The sequence below is a fragment of the Tinamus guttatus genome, unplaced genomic scaffold (assembly GCF_059628265.1).
Source record: "Tinamus guttatus ecotype Peru unplaced genomic scaffold, ASM5962826v1 Tinamus_guttatus_pri_ptg000730l, whole genome shotgun sequence".
NCBI classification, from domain to species: domain Eukaryota; kingdom Metazoa; phylum Chordata; class Aves; order Tinamiformes; family Tinamidae; genus Tinamus; species Tinamus guttatus.
The window spans coordinates 252251-275554 of record NW_028289264.1 but is presented as its reverse complement, the minus strand read 5'-3'; the positions used below and the strand labels follow the sequence as shown (position 1 = coordinate 275554).

The following is a 23304-nucleotide window of genomic DNA, read 5'->3' as shown; positions in this document are numbered from 1 at the left end:
GTGAGGTAACAGCTTTTCTTGCAGTGTGTTAAGAGTTTTGTGTGCAAGCAGGCAAAGGCAAAACAAATGATAAAGTTTTTTTATAAACTAGGGTTTAAGGCAAGTCACGCTTGCTCATAATCGGTATCTGGCACTTGTTTATGAAATGAGGGTGGATGAAACAAGTCACTCCCTCCCAGTCGCACCAGTAGTTTATTCTTGGAATTCTGGTCCCTGTCCTGACCTTGGCTTCTCTGCCATTATTGTGGGTCTTGCTGATGTTGTGTCATAGCTGCACCCTGGGTGAGCTCAGGGTTTCCAGGAATGCTCGCTGGGAGCGCGCCCCAGCTTCCCACCCCCTAAGTAACTGAAGGGTCCTCATACTTGTAGGTATGTATACCTGTGTAAATATGCAAGTTTTTGTGTATATATGTAAAAACAGACCAGTATCGTTATATATTTATACATGTTTGTGCACAGATATACTTACCTATGCTTTGCATATTTTTATATGTATGTATGTGTCTATATACACTCCTAAAAGGAAAAAGAAGATTGTTTAATAAGATATGACCAACTTGAATAAAATGTAAACATACATGAAATTATACAAATAGTGAAAAGAAAATACAGACTCAAGGACCACTAGTGTAGAAACCTGCTGAGTGAGTGTTGACATGCCTGGGGAAGGTCTGATTTGAAGAAGTGGAAGGGTAATTGAGAGGTTGTGAGGCGGTGAATGTAACAAGAGTCCACCTTATTCAGCCCAAACTGCTCAGGTGACCCCAACACATCCTTGTGTTACTTTTGGTCTTGGTGCTGTGCCGCAAGATGCAGGCAACATGGAACTCAAGGACAAACTCACGGCAGCTCGTCCATGAGTTCAATAGGCAAAAGCTCCAAAAGGTCACGCCACCAAAAGAAGTGAATATTGGTCTGGTGGTTAAGAAGCAGAAGACAGAGGTGAGTGTGAGATGAAGAGCGTGTGCTGGAGGCTGCCTTTGCCCACAGCTGTGAGTGAGTGTGCAGTTACTTCTAGTACTATCACAGCATGTGGCTATACGCTTTTCTTCTTAGGAGATTTGGGGCTATGCAATGAGGAGAAGGACACATATTTGTTAATTTAGATGAATTATGGCTTTACAGACCTTAAACTTCTGTGCAGTATGCAGATCGTTCACTAGATTTCGGAATCTGGTGATTATATTCAGCATGGTCTTAATGCTATAGGCATATGTGGCTCTTTATTTTATTTTATCCTAGGTAACTTTTTTTTTTTTTTTTTTTTTTTACAATTTTACCATAAATCAAAAATCTGAATTGTTTAGATCCTAATTCCCAGTATTAGGTGTGTAAGTTAGTGGCAGGAGGAAAAAATGCAGTTCTTAGCCTGCCATATGGCTGTTTCAGATGTAGATCTTTGACCTACAAGAAGAATTGTTACTGTTGACAGCAAGATGTGAAAAATTTCAGAGATGACAGCATATTATAAAGAAAATAATACAGGAGTGAAGACTCATTGCACATTCTATGAAAAAAAAGATGATAAAATTGTGAGAATGGGTTACTGTACCGATCTGTTTCGTGTGTTACACTGGCCTGCGTTTACTTGGCTATGTAGCTGATCGTGTTCCTCAAACATAAGTCTGTTGTGCTATTCCTCTTCCTTTCTGGCAATTGTCCCAGAAACAGGTTGTCTTGATTGCTGCTGTGGCTGCCAACATGTTTGCTTAACACTTTCAGTCCCACCCCTTTAATGGTATTTAGTGCTGTTTCTGAGCCAAGCCCCTTCACATCCCAAATGCACTCCAGCTGCTATCTGCCTGTTCTTCAAAAACAGCAAGGCATAGCTAATAACCACTTTACAACCCCATGTTGCTGTTGAGCTCATCAAACAAGTCTTTGTTGTATCACCTTATTTTTCACACTCACACTGCTCCACAAAAGCCTTTTTGAAAAAAATAGAGTTCCAAGAGTTCAGTCTTGCTGCTCTCTGTCCTCACAGCCTAAATAACCAACACCATCTGGAGTGGCTAGTTCCTCCTGCGTTTCTGTGTTTGGTAGAGGTAACAGTTCCTGCTCTGGCTTTGAGGGTCAGTCCTTCGTAACAAGTGGCTGCCTAAGTACAGGTGCCAGTGGGAATTCATCGGACCCATGGCATCTCCAGCAGTAACATTGGACCCATCAGCTTTTACAGTGTTGCAGCAAAGAGGTTCAGATATGTAGGTCTGTTCATTCCCAACTAAAGTCATTCAGTACTGCCTCTGCAATAGCCAAAAGTGAAGGAACCTCAATGAACAGGATTTTTTCAATGGTGGTCTGATTTAGGGGAATGTCACAGAATCACAGAATGGTTGAGGTTGGAAGGGACCTCCAGAGATCATCTAGTCCAACCCCCCTGCTCAAGCAGGGACACCTGGAGCACGTGGCACAGGGTGGCATCCAGGCGGTTTTGAAACTCCCCAAAGAAAGAGACTCCACAACCTCTCTGGGCAGCCAGTTCCAGGGCTCTGTCACCCTCAGGAAAGAAATTATTCCTCATGGAGATTAAACTTCCTGTGTTTTAATGTACAACTTACCCCAAACAAAGCCATCTTGGACCTGGTGCATTTACCTAAGCAGCTGTGAGTAAAAGTCATCTGGAAAAGGCAACTATCCTTTTCCTTTTAAAGGATGGGATGATATTTCCCTTCTGGAGTGTGACATCTCAGTATTTTTCTTAAAGCTCACTCTTTGCATATGGATGAGACTTGAACCCTCCTGAATTCTCAGTGTTTCCAATATGTCCAGAATGGGCTTGGATTTTTTTTTTTTTTGCAATGTTTTGAGTGGCACTTTTTGAAGCTGAAAGTTTTCCTCCCCCCATTTCAAAAGTTATATGTCTACTTTAAAGAAGCTGTCAAATGTGCCACCTAGTCCAGCTCTACACATCATAGCAAGGCCCTATAAATTGGCATGAATTTTGCTAGCCTGACCTTCATAATTGTTGAAAAACATAGATGAGTCCCTGCCATTCTTCATTACTGACTTCTTGATGTACTTCCTTAAAATAACAGAGACGTCTGAGAATGCAGGTATAGCTTGACAATCACCTTCACATGATGAAAGGAGATATGGTCAATCTCATTTCATCTGGACAATCTTTCTTTCACTGCTTAATATGTTATTGTGCTGTCAGATTCACATTCAAAGTCTCACTGTTGCTATTTTGACCTGGAATGTGGCATGATGATGGGACCAGTTTAAATCAAATGCACACACATTTTTCATGCATTTGCAGCTGGAAGTGTTCGTGTTCTCAGGTCTGACAGGTATGAGGAAACTGTGTCTATAGTTCTTTACAAAACTCCTCTAACATGCTGATGAAGCAAAAGATGCTTCATACTTTGTTATCTGCACATCCTGGAATGTTCTGCCATGGAGGCTTTTACTTCACCTTTAGTAACAAACTGGTGAATGCTATATGGCTTAAACAGATTGTTTAAAGATTGTTCAAAATTCTTTTTCCTGGTCTCTCTATTATTTCTAGGGTGTGTGTTCCCTGATTTAGAAGAAAAAAAAAAAAACTTTTAAAAAGCTCTAGTTATCTCAGAGCCAGTGTTGCCTTTGAGACTTGCAGCTCAGGCATATTTGGATAAAATGTTTGTCACTGTCAAGATGTGCTTAACCCCTCAGTTATCTTTGGAAGACTCTTTTATATCCACCAAATCTGCCTGCTTGGTGAGTGAGTAGATCTCTTGGGTAGGCACACAAGCTTTGCCCCTTATCCTACACTCACTCCAACTTACTCTTGTTCTAGCCATGCTGGCTTGTTCATGCCCCCTCCAACACACTCACTTCCCCTCGTGTATGGTTATATATGTTATGTCTATAAAGATATATATATATTTGTGAATATATGTATATTAGTATGAATATTATATATATCTATATTTAAAATGTTCACATGTTCACATACATATGAAGGCTCTTAATATATGTCTGGGCTAACCTCTGTAGGAAGTGTGGTAAGACAGGGGATTTGTTGAGGCAGAGGTGACACAAAAAGAGGTGAGGGGAAGGAACTTTTTGGATGTGATCCCAAACAGGGATATCCAGGGCAGATGGTCTTGTAGCTGAAAGAAGGGGCATGTATTCTTTAAATACTGATTGTTTTTTCACCTTGTTTCAATGGTTTGTAAATATCTGCTTTATTTGAACCCACAGAACATCTTGGCCTTCCAGGAACAGAAATTAATTTGCATTTTCCAAAGAGAAAGAAACCTAAAGTATTCGTGACGGAAGGAAAAGAAGTTGCTTTAATTGGTATATGTGTCGTCTTCATTAGATCTAATCCCTTGAAGCCCATCACAAGTGAGAATATTTATCTGGTAAGAGTTAGTTGCTACTGATTGCTGTTCCTGATCTTGTTTAAAATTGATTTACATGTTGGGGAATTTGCTATCAGCAAGTAATTTGATACTTTTTGCCATGACAGAATGAGCATAAGGACACAGTTTGGCTAAATGAAATATGTAAGAAAAAAGGAGAGGTCAAGTGGGGAAACTGACACTGTTGTTCAGTGCCAGCAACTAGAAGTATAAATTGTGACCATTTCTGTGGCTATATTTATACATTATATAAAGTTTTTACTAATGAAAGGCTCCTTAAATCTGGGGCAATCTGATATGAACAGAGCTGGATCAAGTGCAGTGTATGTCTAACACCTGTAAGCATAGAATAAAATGTAGAGGACTCTATATTAAGTAGGAAAATTAATCAGAATGATGAGATAATTTAATGCTGTGAATTTAGTGAGAGAATAAGGTACTAACTTATTCCAACTTCTTCAGGAAAATCTTAAAAAGTGAATGTTGCCCATATGGGCCATAACGACAAGAAAAAAGGCTAGGTGAGGCGGCTGTCACAACCACGCTTTTGTGTGATTTCTATTTCATCTTTAATTATCAGATGAGGATTATTAACGTCTTTACCCTATTATATTAAGGTCATATCTTATTAGTAATGCTTGCAGGCTGGTAATCACAGCTGAAAGATGTGCAGCAAAATGCTTCAGAAGCAATGATATATCCTTTGTTAACTGATGGTAAATAATGCCTTAAAATTAGGAAAGACAAGTTGAAAGATAAAAATATTCATTGCCGAATCAACATACTGTATAGTAGTTGACACCTGAACATTTCACAATATGTGTTAGTGCAGACTTTTTATTTGAACGTTGAATTATTATAAATTCCTCAGTTACTGAAAACATTTATAATGTATAGTATTTACATGCAAGTTGTCTAGCATTAAATTATGTTGCTGAAAAAAACTTGTGATACTCTCTAATGAAGTAAAATTGGCTGAGAGATTAATGTATTTTAAATTACAAAATCTTCAGTCTGTTTCAAAATGACTAAAAGCAAATATTCTATGAGTTGTTATCTCTCCAATTGGAGAAGATGTTCTTCCTGAGCCAAAAGTTTTGGGAAACTGGAAGTCAGAGTCAACTCTAGTTCATAATTCTGTTGGTATCTAAGGCTTTTGATTGCAATGATCTATGCGTGGACAATCTAAACATAAATTTATCATTAACAAAAAATATCCTGATAACTATAAAAGCAGCAAAATGGAATCCTTTTCCTCATCTAAGTAAACTGTATTTTAGAAACAGTGATCTCTTATGCTCCAATTCAATTTTGGAAGTGTTTTCAGACTTTTAATTCCTCAGTTTTGAATGTCAAATTGTCGCCCTGTGCAACTCTGCTGTCCCAGAGTCAGCGGTAGCTGATTCAGTTGCAACAGTTGTAGAGATGCTTCCTAATTCCTCCGCGCTTTAATATTTTGAGGACTGAATTCTTGCAGGCCCTGCTATCAAGAATTGGGTTGTTATTGCTTGAAGCAGTAGGGCAGCGTAGTAGGTCTAGAATAAGCACCTGATGGTAAATTTAAATTTTCCATTTTAACATGCATTTCTTTTTCAGGAAGTGAGTTTTCATATGATGGATATAGGTCAAGACGGCTTACTGAAAAGTGTTGAGCAATTGATATCAGAAATCTTCATTCCTGCCTTACGAACTATGGAACATGGCTGGGGTGAACTTGGTAAAGCTCAACAAGCTTCCAGTGCTAAGCAGGAGTTCCTCGGTTCCCTTGAAGCTTTTGTTAGTGTGTTATCAGTGGCTCAGCAAAGTTTGCTGGAAAAGGTAACATGGCACATATGGTAACTAAGAACTAAGTTAGCTCTAAAATGTCTTGTGTCCTGGAGCTTTTGAGCTAGTTGCTGTCACAGAACAGTAATAAAAATATCTTGTTAAACTGCAGAAGAAATAACACTTTTAGATATTGTTTGCTGTCATTGTTAATTTGTTATTTTTTAACATCTGTGAAAGTTCTCCAGCTGCTTCTGTTTTTCTTTCTTCTGATGTCAGTTCTTTTGAACTGTTGCTTCTTTACTCACATCTGCTTTTGTAAACCAGGAATGATACCGCAGACATGTAAGTTTTTTTTCTGTATCAAGTGCTTTAACTATTAAGCGTGGATTTCTACTCAGGAAGGGTTGTGCTTCAGTTGCCACAAAGCAAAATTCCTAAGCCAGTGAATTCTTCAGATTCTGGAATCTTGTTCTGACCAGCTTGATTAAATTGATGTGGGAATATGAAGCAATATGCCCCAAGAGGGCACTTTTTGAAGTTCCTAGATTATTTGTTTACATTTGTTACAAACATTTCAGTGCTTTTTTTTTCTTCTTTTTTTCTTTTTAAATATGTTTTCAGGTGAATCTTAAGCAATGTGAAAGTTATGATCTGAAAACTCTAAGAGGACCCTCAGATTATCTGATGGTTGCTAACAGCACAGAAACTCTTGAAAAAGTAGAAATCTGCATGAAAGTGTGGACCAAACAGATTGAACAGGTGATTTAATGATTGTCTGATGTATGACTTCAGGCTATTAAATGCATATTGGCAGATGCTGAGTTGACAAATGCTACTTGTGTGTAGAGATAGTTGTGATGGATAACTGTATTTTAAATTACTGTTGATATGTTTCGTGTGCTTTTACTTCTAAAATGTGTATATTCTAGAGAATTTCTTCCATCTTATTAATAAATGTAGTGTATACAGGTATTTGGAAAACTAATTCCCTGTTCTTGTTTGTGGTATCATCTAAAGAGAACTCGGTGCACTTGTTGAACCTCTTCCTGTGGTTTTGTAGAATCATATCTTAAGGTTAGTTTACTTGTTTAAAATGCAGGTAAAATTAAAAATGCCAGTTAATTTTGTGATTGGATTTTTTTTTTTTGTCTCAGAAGCAGGTCTTCTAGTCTATAAAACAGCCTTTAGAGTATTCTTTTTATGAGAAAGCAAAACAATCAGTTGAGTTATTGCATACAGTTAATGTCAGGGTTCTGTGTTTTGTGTATCAGTTCAAAAGCAATTCATTCAAGGTAAAGCATAGCAACTTAAGAAATATGTTTTTGTAATGTTTAAGTAGGCTTTAAAAACAGGGAAATAATTTGAAAAATGGAAATTTAGATGCTTTCTGATTTTTTTTTTGCTTGTAAAAAAAAATATTGCCAAGATTTTATCAGAGGAATGTTCTTGTTTTCCAATTAAGAAATTGGCTCCATGAAAGAACTTTATTTATTAAGGCCTATACCTCTCAAAAAGAAGAAACAAAATTAGAAAATGTAACTCCATTTTATTTACAGATACATGTGGTGAAGCTGGTGGGCAAAATTTGTCAGAATGAACTCTCTGTGTACCAAAAGATTTGCTCTGCTTTCTAGCAATACTAACCTACTGCCAAATAGAAAATCATCAAAACCTTTCTTAAAACAAGAAAGACATTTAGTCTAGTGCATGCAAATACCACTGAAGGATTTCTCTTTTCTTGTTGTGAGATATTCTTTTTTTGGCTAAAGATGGCTATTATAATTTATATTCTTTCTTGGGATTGCATTACAGGCTTAGAAATTTTAGTACCAAGCTACAGACTTTTGGACTTGCTCACATGAACTGGAGGAAGAAGGGAATTTTTTTTCTTTTTGAGTTGACAATAATTTTTTTTCTTCTTTGTGAGAAGCAGGGAACATTTTTTTTGATTGAAGTGTTCATAGCTATTTTTATTCCTTTTAGTAAAGGAAAACCTTAACAAATGGCAAGGTTGACATCAGAGGACTTTATTATCCCTTACTGCCATGAGGGATAGGAGCAAGCTGGGGCATATTTACAGTTAAGCTTAGAATTCTTTATTGTCACGTAATAATTCTGTGTTCATGTCTTGTTCTTCAAGGGATTTGAATTTTGTCTTGTCTCTTATAAGCATGGCCTGTATCACTGTTTGTAAACGTGATATTCTCCATTCTCCATCTCCATCCATGGCAGATTATCGTAGGAACCACCGTTTCATTTTGGAGTCACATTAAAGGTCCTTTTAACCCAGTATCATCTCTCTGGAAATGGGCAAAAGTGAATGCTGGGTAATAGTATAAGCAGAGTAAACAGATAGCAGTACTTCCCCTCAATATTCTTCCAGCCTCCAATGATTTGTATTTCAGGGATTTTGAGAGACAGGTTTTATTTATTTATTTATTTGAATTGAGTAACACTCTGGTTTTCTTTTCAACATAAACATGTCCAGTGTCCACTTCAGCTTAACAGAAAAGAAGCAGAGTACGTAACAACTTTGCAGATTCAATATATTTTTAGTGGCTGTTGAGCACAGAGATGATTTTTTCACAGCAGTATCTATCGTAACACCGAGATCTTGCTCCTGCATGAATCAGCTCAAAGCTTATCACCATGTACAAGAATATTTTTTTTTAGCTTTGTTTATCCGTTTCAGTCTACGTTGAATTTAATCTCCCACCTCAGTCATTGAGTACCAAAATCTTTCTACAGTTCTTGACTCAGCCTTCATCCCCTTCTCTAATATTGTCAGTGAATTTCGCTGCTTGCTTCCTTTGTAACAGTTACGGTTATTTTGAGAAGCACAGGTCTGAGCATGTGTTCCAGCACATGTTGCTGTGGAACACTGCTGATGACCTTCTTCCACAGTGAAAACCAGCCACTTACTGTTATCCTTGGCCTGTCTTTTAGTTGATTATATATCAGTGGATAGATTTTCCCACACAGCACAGCTGCTAAGTTACCCGGACAGTTTTTATTGAATATCTGCCTTTTCCAAGAGTTTATCAAGATGTAGCAAGGGGTTGAAGGAAGGCAAGCCAGGAGCTGAGGGGAGTAACATGGTCCTGGCTGGCAAGGCCTCTGTCCTGACATCCAAGTCCTACAGGACCCCATCAAAGTGAGCAAGGCAGGCCCAGTGACAGTGGCCAGGCCCAACGAAAATTCCAGATCACAAGACAATACTCTGGTGGTGAGATGGGTTCCAGGTCAAGCTATAAAGTCAATCCACAGGATTAGGTTAGGATCAGGCTGCTGGTCAGGTCTACAGTGATGCTGCAGCGCCAAGGTCAAGCTGGGAAATAGTTCTGTGGGGTGCAGTCTGCATTGGTAGGGTCTGTGGCCAGGCAGGACATGGCTGTGGCTGAACTGGAGATGGTAACTCCCGTCATGTCCCTGGGGCAGGGACTGATAGCCCTAAGAAGCCACCCAGGAGAGCGTGGTCCCAGCCATGGAGATCTAGTTGTGCCTTCAAGACCCTGTCAGTGTTTACTGATCACTTCAAAGACCCCTGGGAGATTTCTGAGATAGGGCTTTTCCCAAATTGGTCCTTTCTCAGTTGCTGTTGGTCTATCTTCCTTTTGAATGCTGAACCTATATAAAACACATGGATAGCTGTTAGCCACAAAGAAAGTGAGGGGGCCTCTGCAGTTTGGTAATAAAAATATTTCAATGCACCTTACCCACTTTACAGTGAGAAGCTGAACATACCAAGCTGATGAAAGAGATAAAGAAGCCTCCTCAGTAATTTGAAATGCAACTGAAGCTAGCTTAATCCTCAACACTGGAGTGATGCATTTCAAAATAGTAAAAGCCTAGTTCATCTTAAAGTATTTTTTAATTATTTCTCTTTTTGGAATTAATTTATGGAATTAATGACTCAAGCTTTCACATTTACTCTTCTTATAGATCTGCAACTAATTTTTTTTGCTTTGTTGTGACTAAAGTGTTGTAGAACATTATGTGGAAGCCATTACAACAGGTTTTTTTCAGTTAATATTATGTTTATCAACAGTGGAAAGCAAAATTAAAGCAATTTACATTTGCGAATATTGTGTTAGAGTATAGTAGCCGGTTGCTGGAAATCTGATTATCCACTCATAGGATATTCTTCTTCATATTGGCATATCTTGACATCCACCGAGTTCCATGGGTCCATATTGGGTCAGGTAAAGCATTCTATTATGGTTACTGAAGCAGTTATCTGGTACCTCATATAACAAATTAGTGTTTTTTTTTCCTTTTTTTAATAGAAGATTAATATTCTATAAAAGATTAATCTCAGACAAGAATGCAAATAAATTAAGTTTGAAAACAGTCTGTGATTTTAGTGGGTTTAAAGAAAGCAAAAGGAATGAAGTAATTCAGTGAATGCTGTTCTTAATTGGAAAAATCACACTTTGAAACCTGCCTTGTAGGTTATATACAAAAAATTTAAATGTCTATAACAGCGCTGTTCAAGTATTCCTTCTAAGTCAAAGCTAAAAAGGCTAAACAGTATTAAACACTCTAATTATGTGAAGTAGTGGGCGAGTTAGGTAATTTTTTGCAGACGGTAAATACTGGTAGTTAAGCTGGAGTTAATATGACTGCCATCCAAGCAGATAAAAAAAAATAGCATCAGCTACTAATATTCAATCACTAATGTTACTATTATTATTATTATTGTTATTATTATTAAAGGTTCTTGCAGAAAATGATCAACTGAGAAAGGAAGCTGATGACCTTGGACCTCGAGCAGAGCTTGATTACTGGAAAAAAAGATTGTCTAAATTCAACTACCTTATGGACCAGCTGAAGAGCCCAGATGTGAAGGCAGTGCTTGGAGTACTCGCCGCTGCTAAATCCAAACTACTGAAGGTCCTGTTTTGAAAGAATATGTATATATATATATAAAGGCTAGAAATGTTCTTTATAGCATAGCTCATTTTGGTAATGTATAAAATATGGCTAGTGAGCAAAATATTGAAGTCTCTTAAACTCCTATTTTCTCCTTCCTTCACTATTCCTCACCTTGACTAGGTAAGACTCAACTCTATTTCAATTTCCTGGAAATGTCTTTTGTCTAAAAGCAGATAAAATGCCCTATATCCATAGGTTCAACAGAAATAGGCACTTATAAATCTTTGAAAAGTTCATTATTAAATGAAAGAATTGATTCAATACACTGGATAGTTATTGGAAACAAAATGAAAAACAATTTTTAATATCATTCTGATATGGTATCTGTCAAAAATATTATTTGCTGGACCATAACTTCTTAACACTGCCATAACAAAGCTAAAGGACCATCCAAAATAGAAAAATAACTGAATAAAACATGAAGATAATTTCTATGCCCATTTCATTCAGGTACTGTCTTTTTTTTTGACCCAACATAATTATCCTGTTGTGTAATATGCAACTTGATTTTTCTCTCATAGCAATTTACCTATCTAAACTCCTTTGCAACAAAGGAGTTACTTTCCTGTATTTGTGGCTGCTATACTGGATATTGATTTAGTGGATGCTGTGACAGCTATTTGCTCCTAGCCATTCTCTTCCCTTTCCCATAGTAGCTGGTATCTCATAAATACTACTTAGGAGATGAAGTTTTATGAAAAAGTACTCTTGAGCACTGTAAGGTGCTAAATATATACAAGTGATACTCTGGCAAGATAATTTGCTTTTAGAAATGCTCTGTACATTCCTTACTGAGCAGGAAAGGAAGAAAAATTCTAGGTTCATCAAACTGAAAGATGTGTGAAATGAATACATGCTTATAATTCATCAGTCCATCCTGCAAAATGAATTTGAACTGACGATGGGTGACTATATGCTTAATAGCAACTTGATTGGGATTACTACTGGCATAATATATTTTGCTAAGTAGCCTAACAGTATGTTTGCAGCCATGTTATGGATGCAAAACAAGAACCCGTTCTTCATCTTGGCTAAATGAATGTAACTTTGAAGAAAAAGAAAGAAGAAAAAAGGGTGGTCTCAAAATATTTTAGATAAAACAGTTTTCCTGAAATGTGTTTATTTTGTTTTGCTTATTTGTTTTCCAACTTTCCATTCTTAGAATTGGCAAGTGCTGGATATTCGCATCACAGATGCAGCAAATGAAGCTAAAGATAATGTGAAGTATCTATACACTCTGGAAAAATGTTGTGACCCATTATATAATAGTGACCCTGTAAGTAAAACTCTTGAATCCTGTAATGGAATCTTCAAAGAACTGAACTGAATGGACTTTGCAGTTTGGAGGCTAAGTTTAGAAATGATATAATTAGATAGCATTTTAGGTACCCTTCTCCAGTTTGAGACTTTGTTCAGTTATGCTGGAAGAGGCCTAATGGAAATTTGTGGCTTTATATTATTGAACTATTTCTGTCCTTTACCTGAGGTGTTCATGCAGCTTTCAGTTTGATGACCAAACTTAATTTTGTGCTATGGAAACAACAGAAATATTTATTATTATTATTTAAAGAGGAAGGTGAGTCTAGTACTATGCTAAAGGTTGGATTTTTCTCTTTGTGTTAGTAGCGAGCCCAACAGTGGTCTCAGCAACCATGTCTCATGTGGTGTGTGCGCTCTGTATCTATTTACTGGAGAGCATTAAAACAATATGTTGTTTCACTGTTTCCCAATCTGTTGTTTGAGTCTCATTGATGAAAAGTTAGCATGATGCAGATTCAAAGAAGAACCAGAGTTCTTCAGAGAAAGAATCGTTCAGGACTAGTTCAACTTTATATGCATTGTGGGCCCAGAACTGGCTTTTAGCAAAGAAGAACTGGCCTTTTAGCAAAGAAGGTAGCTTCAGAGAGGTTTAGATTTGAGAAGGAGCATCAACATGGCAGGGTATTGTAAGCCACTGAGATATGGAGCATGAGCATTTTCCCTTAGAGATATTTGCCTACAAAATGTTGAAAAGTAGTTTATCAGTAAAGTTGTCATTGCTTTTGAAATGCAGACATCAGAAGGAGCTGCCTGAAAGATCCAGCCCATTAAAGGTCTGAAGACAGGACTGGTGGGATTTTTAAATGACTGTTGTGTTCAAAGTGTTTAGCAAAAGGCATCTCTTCTACATGATTCTTACTGAAACCCCCGTAGGAAATAGAGAATAAAATCGGGCTGTCACCGGACATTTGATGTGAGTGTCATGAGGTTTATTGCAAAGTTTGCCCAGGGAAAAAGAGGCAGAAACGGTAGAAAGGTCATGGTTGTGATACTCATGGTTTCCCTACATAGGTGTCTAGCTAGTGTATGTTTAAAACAAATATTGAGCTAAGTTCAAAGACTGTGTTTCTTTCCAGGTGTCCATGGTATCTGCTATTCCAGATCTTATGTATGCAATTAAAATGATTTACAGTATCTCACAGTATTACAATACCTCTGAAAACTTATCCTCACTCTTTGTGAAGGTGAGTGCATTCAGCACGAAAGTAAATTTTCACAAAACTTGGTTTGATTTTTAGTGAAACAGCAAATAGAGAGGGACTAAGCAGATGAAAAGGAAGCACTTTGGTCAATTTAACATTGCTTTTTGAATGTATTGAGCATTGGAAATAATGATAAAACTTTTTCAAAGGCAGACCTAATTTTACTATGTATAATTTGGAATTATAAGAATTTGTTCAAATTTCTTGAAGATCAGGGCTAATCTCAACTAATATGAATAACTTGTTTTCTTACAATGAGTTTTGCCTGTGTTGAGCTGGGGTTTATAGAACTAGTTATGTTAAGGTATTATAGTCCTTAAAGCCTCTTATGATTGCATAGAGGTAGGGATTGGAGGATCTTTTATAAGATTTTTTTAATAACTCTAATTATCTTTCTCTATATTTCATTTTCCTTCTTTCTACCTTTGTTTTTTGGAAGTGTCAAAAGTTATGATTTTGAAGTACTGAATATCATTTTAAGGTTGTTCTGAGTTTCTTAGGTTGAGGATAATTAATTGATGGCAATATGGCAGTAGGTCAGGGTGCAGGTTGGGTGCTGCAAGGAGAACTGTCCATCTGTGTGTGTTGTATTTGGTATTGGTATTTTGCAAGCTTTGAGTCAGTTGAGACAAATATGAGATGAGACTGAGGAGAAGGATAAGATTTGCTTTAACTTGTAACCTTTATTTCATAAGATTAAAATTGCTTTTAGGTGACCAATCAGTTGATTAGAGCATGCAAATCTTACATTACAAACAATGGTACTGCCACCATTTGGAATCAACCTCAGAAAAGAGTTTTGGAAAAGCTACGAGCAGCCATTAGACTTAAACAGGTAGGTTGATCATACAAAAAAACCTGCAGAAATATAAGGTAAGATTTAGGTAGGCGTAGTAAGGAAAAGTTTTTATTGTGTATGAGGAAGAAGTAACCAAAGAAATACCCATTGGAACTAGAGTGATTATTTTAGAGCCAAGAGAGTATTTAATTCAGTGTTTTCAGTGTCAGTAATTCATTTTATTCGGGAAACAGCCTACATGCTTCATATATGAGATTTCCTTGGATTTTCATGCCTTTTTCTAGAAGGTTTCTTCTGTGATGGTGGTAGATGTGTGGTAGAAATCAAAAGAGGGGGACTCACTGGGCTGAGTATAGTCCAAAGATATGTGGACAGCATATAGTTTTAGTATGAGTAATGTAAACAAAGGAGAATTTAGCTGTTCAGTTCTTAAAGGTTTGATGGGAAGATAGTGCTAACATTTCCCAAAACTGCTTCAGCATGCACTTTCTTTAGCATTTCAGGAATTCCCCTCTCTGCCTGCATTGGAACATAGGATCACAGGTGTTTAGTATAATTCAGGTTGGAAGGGGCCTTTGGAGGTATCTAGTCTAACCTGCTCAAAGCAGAATCAGTTATGAGGTCAAACCAAGTTGTCCAGGGTTTTATCCAGTCCTATCCTCAAAAGCTTCGAAGATGGAGGCCGCACAACCTCTTTGGTTAACCATTTCACTGCTGGCTGTCCATAGGGTAAACATGTTTCTCCTTACTTCCAATCACAACTCCTTCTGTTTCGTGTCCTCCATGCGCTGCTCTCAATCTTCCATAGTTCTTGTGCAAATTAAGGTAAATTTATAAAGCAGTTTCTTACCGTCAGCAACAAGCAGTAAGGTTATATTTCTATAAAGGTAACATTTGCTTTTGAATTACAGCATTAAAATGTATTTAAGGGCTATTTTTTATTTGAGTCTTCATAATATGCACAAATGTTTAGAAAATCAATTTAAATTAAAACTTTGAATCACCATCACGCTAGGAAGCTCTGGGCCCTTTGTATTAATATCTTCAAGTAGATTTATTGAGATATATATGTAAATGAAAGGAATTAAGTTTGCAATTTAAAGAGAACTACTCTTGAGAGAAACCATTTCAAGGAAATGTGGTGACTTTGTAATCTGAGTTTGGGAAGAATTCACTCTTAACATGTTTAGAGTAAAGTTTGCCACAATTAACAAATCAGAAAATAAGGAGGAAACTGCTATGGATAAGTATTCCAAAAAGTGATTTCAGAAAGTATTATTACTGAGTGGAACTACTTAGCACACAATCATTCTTTTCAGTCTTTGAAAACTGAAATCTGGGTAGTCATCTTAGATAGTCTGGAAGTGCATTTTTCAAGCCCTGCTTCAAAATGCCATTGCAGGAAAGAGAATTTCGCAATAGCGAAGAGTGGAATATGCAAATGTGTGTATTCTGTTTATACATATGACAAAATACTGATTGCATAAAGGTGTTTTTGACTTACTTTTCAGACATTAATTCTATTAATGTCTTTTTGTAGTTTGCATGCTTATTAATCAAACTTCTATTTGATATCCAGTTAAAGATGATCACAGTTTTGTTATAGCCAGTAATCTTTACTGCATGCTTGATGTTCCTCTTTTAAATTGTTTTTTATATTTAGGCATATCAAAATTGCTTTCGCAAGATAAAGAAGAAACTGAAAAAAAAGCCATCTGAAAGACAGTTTGACTTCAGTGAGACGTATATCTTTGGAAAATTTGAAACCTTTCATCGACGTCTGGTTAAGATAATAGAAGTTTTTAATACTATTAAAATTTACTCAGTTCTACAGGATTCTAAAATAGAGGGATTGGACACAATAATCACAAAATATGAGGTACACAAGAAGTTTTGGAAGTCCTGTCAGTCTGACTTGATGTTGAAGCAATAAATTATAATGAAAATTAGAAAATATCTCTCCAGAGAAAAATATAACTCTAAAAATATAGTACTGGGTTAATGTTCTAAGTGTATGATCTTTTGGAGAGTGAGCTGACAAGATGTGAAGGGTGTGTTAAAAGCAAATTTAAGCCAAAAAAGGCAAAACAGTTGGAGAACTTTGTAATTGGAGCCATAACTTTCTTTTATGATCTGTGGAAGTGAAAATGGCAAAATTTTTGTCCTAAAATGTTTTGCCAAATGTACTATGACTGACACTGTAGGCTGTTTCCATCTATTACCCATCGTGCTAGATGTACCTGGGCATTGCGTAGCACTCAAGTCTTGAATTTCATTTTTGGCACAGAAGAAAAAAACTTGGACTCTTAAGTTTATCTCAGTTCATTAAGGAAATATGCTTTGTTCTGGCAAAACAGATTATTAGATTTTCTCGAAATCTCAGACTCTTGATATTTTTGATACATCTTAATATCTTTGTTGTTCTTGAATGAAAAGAGAGTCAATTCACAGAGGGCTTTCTTTGGGGTGAAAGAGGGAGGAAAGTGCTTTGTGCTAGAGATCTCTCCAAATCCAGACCTTTTCTTCTGTAGCAATGGCATCCCTCTGTGTGACTATTACTTTTGGCTTCTTTCCTGGTCCTTTTATCTAATGCGAGTGAGACTTGAACAATAAGAAATTCTTCTAAGAGTATAACCATGGGAAATCATGTTCTTTTCCTTTCTTCATTCTTGCTGAGATTAAGTTAAGTAGCACAACTTGAGATGTAACAAGTAACTTTTTCCGTGCTTTCTGGAGTAAGGAATTGACTTTCCTGATTGTATATCTTGATTAGCACAGTGTCTTGATAATTATTGCACTTCTGATTCATTTTAACAGTTTTAAGTATTCATAGTATGTAATTTGTAGAATTTGAAGAGGTCAGGAGTAATAAGTCTTCGGGTGGTGACACGTTGCATCTTACCAGGACTTTTGAACAGTTCCTTTTTCTATGAAGTCAGTTAATGACATGGGAAATGTGGGGAACTATTTTCCTATACTGAAGTTGAACTTTGTTAGCTTTTAAATATTTTTAAAATACTATTTTGAAAAAGTGAAGCTTTGCATAAAAAGATATTTAATGAATAGCAAGTATCTTTGCTGAAAAGCAAGAGTTTCTATTTTCTGTCTCTTCAAATTCAGTTAGAAGAGGAAGTAATATAAATGAAATTCATATGACCATTACACCAACTTTATTTTTCCAAACACATTATTTTGGTTTGTTTATACTGCTTAGCAAATGCTAGTAACTAATGCTGAAGGTATCCAGTCCACTGAGTCAAACTTTTTTTTCAAACTATTTCAGTGTCAAACTTTCTGATAAGACAATTTTGATAACGTTTTTCTTTCTCTGAAAAAAAACTGTTTAGAGCATTGTTGACATTATGAAGAAAAAGCAATACAATTTTTTGGATCAGCGCATGACTGATTTTGACCAAGACTATGAAGAATTTTGCAGAGAGATAAATGATCTTCATGTAAGTTTTATGTTTTAAATAATAAGTTGTTTTCCTGATGATTTCTCCTAGAAAGCAAAGCCATCTCTATCTGAGCGACCAGCAAACAAATAATGCAAGTCTATTCTGTTGTGAAAGGGGGAATGATTCTAATGTGTCTTTTCTTTAAAACTTGCATTTACTATCTAATATTCAAGCCAATTTCATAGAATAGGCCAGAAAAGACCTATTAAGAGGTCTTCCATCAAAAAAGATTTCTCTTATTGATGTTGATTTCACATAAATAAATTCTGTGTATCCATAATGTATGATAAATACTGTCAAATAACACCTGTTGTTATGTTAAATATGTGGGTATATTTGATGTGATAGTGTACTGTAGCATTATTTTATCTTTTCCAGGATCAGTTAAGGACCTTTATGGACATCACCTTTGAAAATATTCTGAACACTGAAAGAGCACTAAAGATGCTAAGGAAATTTGAAAGGTATTGTATCCTATCTAGTTTGCAAGAATTTTCTCAGGCTGTGGAAATAACTTTTTGACAGTTATAGGAAAGGGGAGAACGGAGCTGGAAACATTTTAAATACAAATGGAAAACAGCTCAATCTCCCCTCCCTCAGCTATTCATCTTTGGCAAGGGAAATTTCCTCAGTGATGTGGATGAATAAGAAACATCTATTTCCTTGTATTGGAAAAATGTAGAATATAAATCACCTTTGAACTTTGTCTTTAAAATTAGTTAGGTTCAGGAATACTTTGTTATGGCTGTTAACATTTATGCTTAGTTTGTCCTTTGATGATGAAATTAATTTACTACTACAGGGCAGCTAGAAAAGGACAAAGTACTTATATTAAGAAATAGTGAAATGTAACTTGGTGGATTCATATTGTTTCAAAATAGCCTCAGTCCTTATTGTGTCACTTTTCTTATTATATTCTGTTTAATAGCCTGTCAGTGGTGGCTGGTGACAGCTGGCTACAAATAATTTGCTTAGCTTTAGAAAACAGACATACAGAAGAATATATATAGGTTTATTTGGAATAGGCTTATTATATGGCCTGAATCTTGGTTGTTTGGAATCAGATTGTGTCACTATTTGATCAAACCTAGTGAAAACTGCTGCTAAAGTAGTTATTTTCGAAGAAATGCAAGGGAGTCTGGGAAGATCGTGTTTTCCAACAACACAAAGAAATTCAAAAGTTTTGAGGAATTTTTATAATGTTTTTTATTTTTCTAAACAGATTAAAAATCCCAAGTCTTGGTGTTGAAGAAAAGTATCTGAAAATCCTTCAAAACTTTGGTAATGACATAGAAACTGTCTCTGACCTCTACACTACACAGAAGCACGACCCTCCATTGGCTCGTAATCTGCCTCCCATAGCTGGGAAGATCTTGTGGGTCCGCCACCTCTTCCATAGGATCGAGGAACCCATGGAGTGTTTTCAGCATCACCCATCTGTTCTACAAACAGTAGATGGAAAGCGCGTAATCCGCAGCTACAACAAAGTAGCAAGAGTTCTTGTGGAGTTTGAGGTGATTTATTACAGGGCATGGCTTCAACAGGTAAAAAAGCCAGTTTTGATTAAGATACTTCTTCAAAAAATTACAGTGGATTTTGTTTTTTTAATGTTAACATCCAGACCATATTGGATCTCTGTTGTGCCAGGAACTGTTAAAATACTGAATTACAGCATTATACTGAATTACTGGTAAATAGTGGTCAAGTATGCCAAGGTGTATGCTTAGAACAGGAATGAACTGAAAAAAAGATACTTTCGTAAGTATCTTTCATAAATTTTTATTAACAAATAGTTCCTATACTGCCTGTATTTGATTTTAGGAGCACGTCAGAGACCTTATAAGTTATAATGAAAAACATTTAGTATGGAAATATATAATGAAGATTCAGTGATATCTTTAGCTGCTCCTTATTCTCTGCCATGACCTACTGCCTCAGCTGCAATAAGATCATGTGTAAGGAGAGAATTTTTTAGCTTTGGTTAGCTTAAGGTGAAATTAGGCACAGAAGTTTCCTCTGGTGTGGATATTGTTACTTTGTTTTTGAGTGAAAATCCAGTGTACTCTCTGAGTGATGTATATGTGAAAAGCATCCAGCCTCATCTGGCAGAGCATCCTGAAGAATTAACAAAGCACTCATTTCTTTTCATCCATTTGGTAAGATATTACACTCCTAATATTCTTCAAAAAACATAATACTTCATCTCATTTAGCTAATTTTACTGTATTTGTTTTTGTACGTAGAACCTCTGATTGCTTTGTAATATGTAAGCTCAGTTTTATCAAGGACTACTTTATAGCTTTGAATTCTCTGCAGGTTTTTACTATCCTGTCTGAATAACCTCTACCTCCAGTTTATCTGTTGCCTTTGCAAAAAATTGTCCTCAACCTCTCAGATCTGAAAGTGGAGGGATGAGAATCTCAGATCCTTCTTATGGAAGTGAGGCAAGAAGTCTGCCTCTTGGCCTTGGAGCTCAACCCTAGCTTTTGTACAAATATCAAAATGCCTGACACTGAAAAACATCAGTCTTCCAAAAGCCAGTATTGGACAAGATCTATGATGAGAAACTCCTGCTGTCTTATCCGATATGAATGTATTGTAGTTTCCTGACTCTTCCTTCAGCCTACATATTTGTTTTCTCCATGAAGGTTTAATATATCATCAGATTTCATTATCTGATACATATGTGGTGTTTGTTTGACTGGGTATATTAAAACTCAGGAGAAGTATTAGAGGTTATGTGATGTTCTCTCTTTGGACTGTGTTGGCTCTGCAACTAGATATTGTTTAGTCATAATGAATCTGGGACTAATTTTGAATTGGGCATCAATGAAATGCAGAGTATAACGTTGACTGTTCTTTCATTAGAGATGAAACTTTCAGGTATATCAGGTTAAAATTTGGCACTATGAACCTCTCTAAACTGTTCTCTGCCCAAGCAATACTGAAAATCACCATACCTGGACTTAGAAATATCGTTAACTTCAAGTGCTTATTCTGTTAACTTGAGAGCCCACCTTTGGCTGCATGGGCTCTTCATAGACAGTTTGTGTGGCATGCATACGTACCTTCATGTCCCTCAGAAGAGGAGGTGTGGTGCTCCAGGAAGCCACTGGCATTTCTGTTTGGTGCTTCTGCCTTGGACACAGCTTCAGTTTGATTTTAGCACTGTGCAGGTACCTGCATTAGCTCAATAGTCTCAGGTGTGCTGAGGATGAATTTCAATGAAACGTGTCTGTTAGTGATATTGGATCCCTGCTTGGTCACCTTTTTCTTGAGATGGGTTCCTTGTCTCAGAACTAAGCAGGATGTGTTCTTCCTGCTTGGGGAGTTACATCTCTTCCCATTGGGCGGATGTTCTAATGATTATTCTTTCCGAGAAGTAAAAGTTGTACCATGCTTTAATAGAAGTCATTTGGTCAATTCTTTCTGCTTTTACAAAGTGACTGTAACATCCAAGGTATGAAGCTTTCCCCTGATGCTTAACCACCACTAACGTATGCCCATGTTTGCTCATGGTCAATGAGATATACTCTGCTGGAGAAGTATTCTGTATCCTTTTACTTTAATGTTCTCAATGTTGCCTTTGTATGTGAGGTCCTAGGCCCTATTTTGGTCTATGCTGAAAGAAAGAGGCTGGTTTCTCCTGTAGCACAGTCAATTCCAACCTGGCAGCCATATAAAAGCAATGAGTCAGCTCCAACCTTGGGAGTTGGGAGCACTGGGAACAAAGGAAGGTGAAGCACAATTCCATGTGCTTGAAACAAGAACACACCTTAAACATACTTGAAAAATATATCCACTTAATTATCAATATACTTACCTACATCTCAAAAAAAATTATCTACTGTTAGTCTTCGCTCTCCTCCTTCTGTGAGCCAGGAGCAGAGATTGCTGTGGACATCAGTGTCCAGGAACACAAGGTGGAGCTCCTGCTCTATGCATGAACCAAAAAGCAGGGCCACTATCCTGTGGGAAACAACTATGAAAGAAAGAGGGTCATAGCATGAACCATTTCTTCTACTTTTTTTTTTTTCCCCCCTCCACCCTTTTTGTACAGTGGAAATTGTTTAGTGGCTCTTTCTGATATTGTAGAACACTTTTGCTTTTCCCTGTTTGTTGCTGAATGGCTAATGCATGTTTTAGCCCCTTCTTTTAATTGCATAAGGCTTAAAGCCATTATTTTAGTGCTCTGTGTGGGCGTACTAAAATAACAAGATACTAGACAATGTAAGAAACTTTTGTAGTCTTACGGTGGTGTAAGTATACGCCTTTAAGGTACTGCTCATTTCTGTTACCAACATGCACTACTTCACAGTGAAAATGGCGTCGTTAAAGTTATAAATGGGAGGGGAAAATTTTGGCAGTGGGGATCATGAGTCTCTGAAGCAGAGAGAAGAATATGCTAAGATTTCTTGGTGGACTTTGGGAAAAAAAATCATTGAAGTTACTATTTAAAGCAGCTGTACAGAACGAGTTTGTTGCTAGTGGATGGAGCATGATAACCTCACTATCAATAGTTGGTTAGATGTTCTTCTGAAAAATATTGAGTAAAATGTCCTAATATTACTGTCCTAATAGTCCTGAGATACTGTCTCAGCAAGCAATGCAAAGCTTCAGCGTATATAATACAAAAAGAAAAAAAGAACCTGCAAAGAAATTAGAGGGTTACCAAACTATTACCTAAAAAACTCCAACAATGCATCAAGTTTGAGAAGTGAATAATGGACATTATGTCAGCAAAAGGAGAACTGTAAATTTGGAAAAGCAGCAAAATGTTTCCCTCGGAGAAATTTTCCTTACCTGAGCCAGGACTTCTTCCCATTATCAGCAAGCTTTCCATATGTAGTCTTGGGACTGTTCTCCCTGCTAATAGCATGTACAACAGGTAGAACTGTAATATTAAAATACAGCAATTAATCCAATAGTATGTTAGGCTTCCCACTTAAGGACAAGAATTCTATAGTACACTTTAATTTTAGTTGTCTTTACTTTTGCCCAAATGTTGAGTATAACTGGGAGTTTTAGGTAAGATTAGAGCCCAGTGTAATTGTTAGGTGGTGGGAAACAAGTGGAAGGATAAGCCTGGAATCAGGAAACATGTCTAAAATTACCCAAGATTAAATTTAGTTCATCAAGGAGGTTGTTCAGCATTCAAAATGTGCAATAAATTTTAAGGAAATGAGATTTTCACTTTCAGAGGATTGAAGTAAAAAAAGTCTGCTCTAAATGTTTGATTGTGGGATGGGACTTACAATATTGTAGAACCTACAGAAAATACCTATGATATGAAGAAAAGTTGATTAGCTTGGCAAGCATTCAGGTACATACGTGTTACATTAGTAAAGTTTTATAGCTCATTCATACTATGCCCATTTTGATTGTCAGCAATATCTGATTTTAGTATATGATTGTGCCAAATTGATGTTTGTGTCCAAAGAGAAGTATATCTTTGTGCTGTCATGTTTGATCAG

General features: G+C 36.6%; 1 protein-coding gene across 1 annotated transcript in view; it reads left to right on the top strand.

Moving 5' to 3' along the window:
- DNAH5 (dynein axonemal heavy chain 5) overlaps nucleotides 1-23304 on the top strand; it is a 181887-nt gene that overhangs the window by 63923 nt on the left and 94660 nt on the right. Inside the window, exons 4-14 of the mRNA XM_088537102.1 lie at nucleotides 4186-4349; nucleotides 5946-6167; nucleotides 6738-6875; nucleotides 10833-11009; nucleotides 12214-12327; nucleotides 13448-13555; nucleotides 14286-14408; nucleotides 16036-16251; nucleotides 17720-17827; nucleotides 18209-18294; nucleotides 19053-19374. Coding sequence (XP_088393228.1) covers nucleotides 4186-4349; nucleotides 5946-6167; nucleotides 6738-6875; nucleotides 10833-11009; nucleotides 12214-12327; nucleotides 13448-13555; nucleotides 14286-14408; nucleotides 16036-16251; nucleotides 17720-17827; nucleotides 18209-18294; nucleotides 19053-19374 — 1778 coding nt within the window. The remainder of the gene's footprint in view (nucleotides 1-4185; nucleotides 4350-5945; nucleotides 6168-6737; nucleotides 6876-10832; nucleotides 11010-12213; nucleotides 12328-13447; nucleotides 13556-14285; nucleotides 14409-16035; nucleotides 16252-17719; nucleotides 17828-18208; nucleotides 18295-19052; nucleotides 19375-23304) is intronic.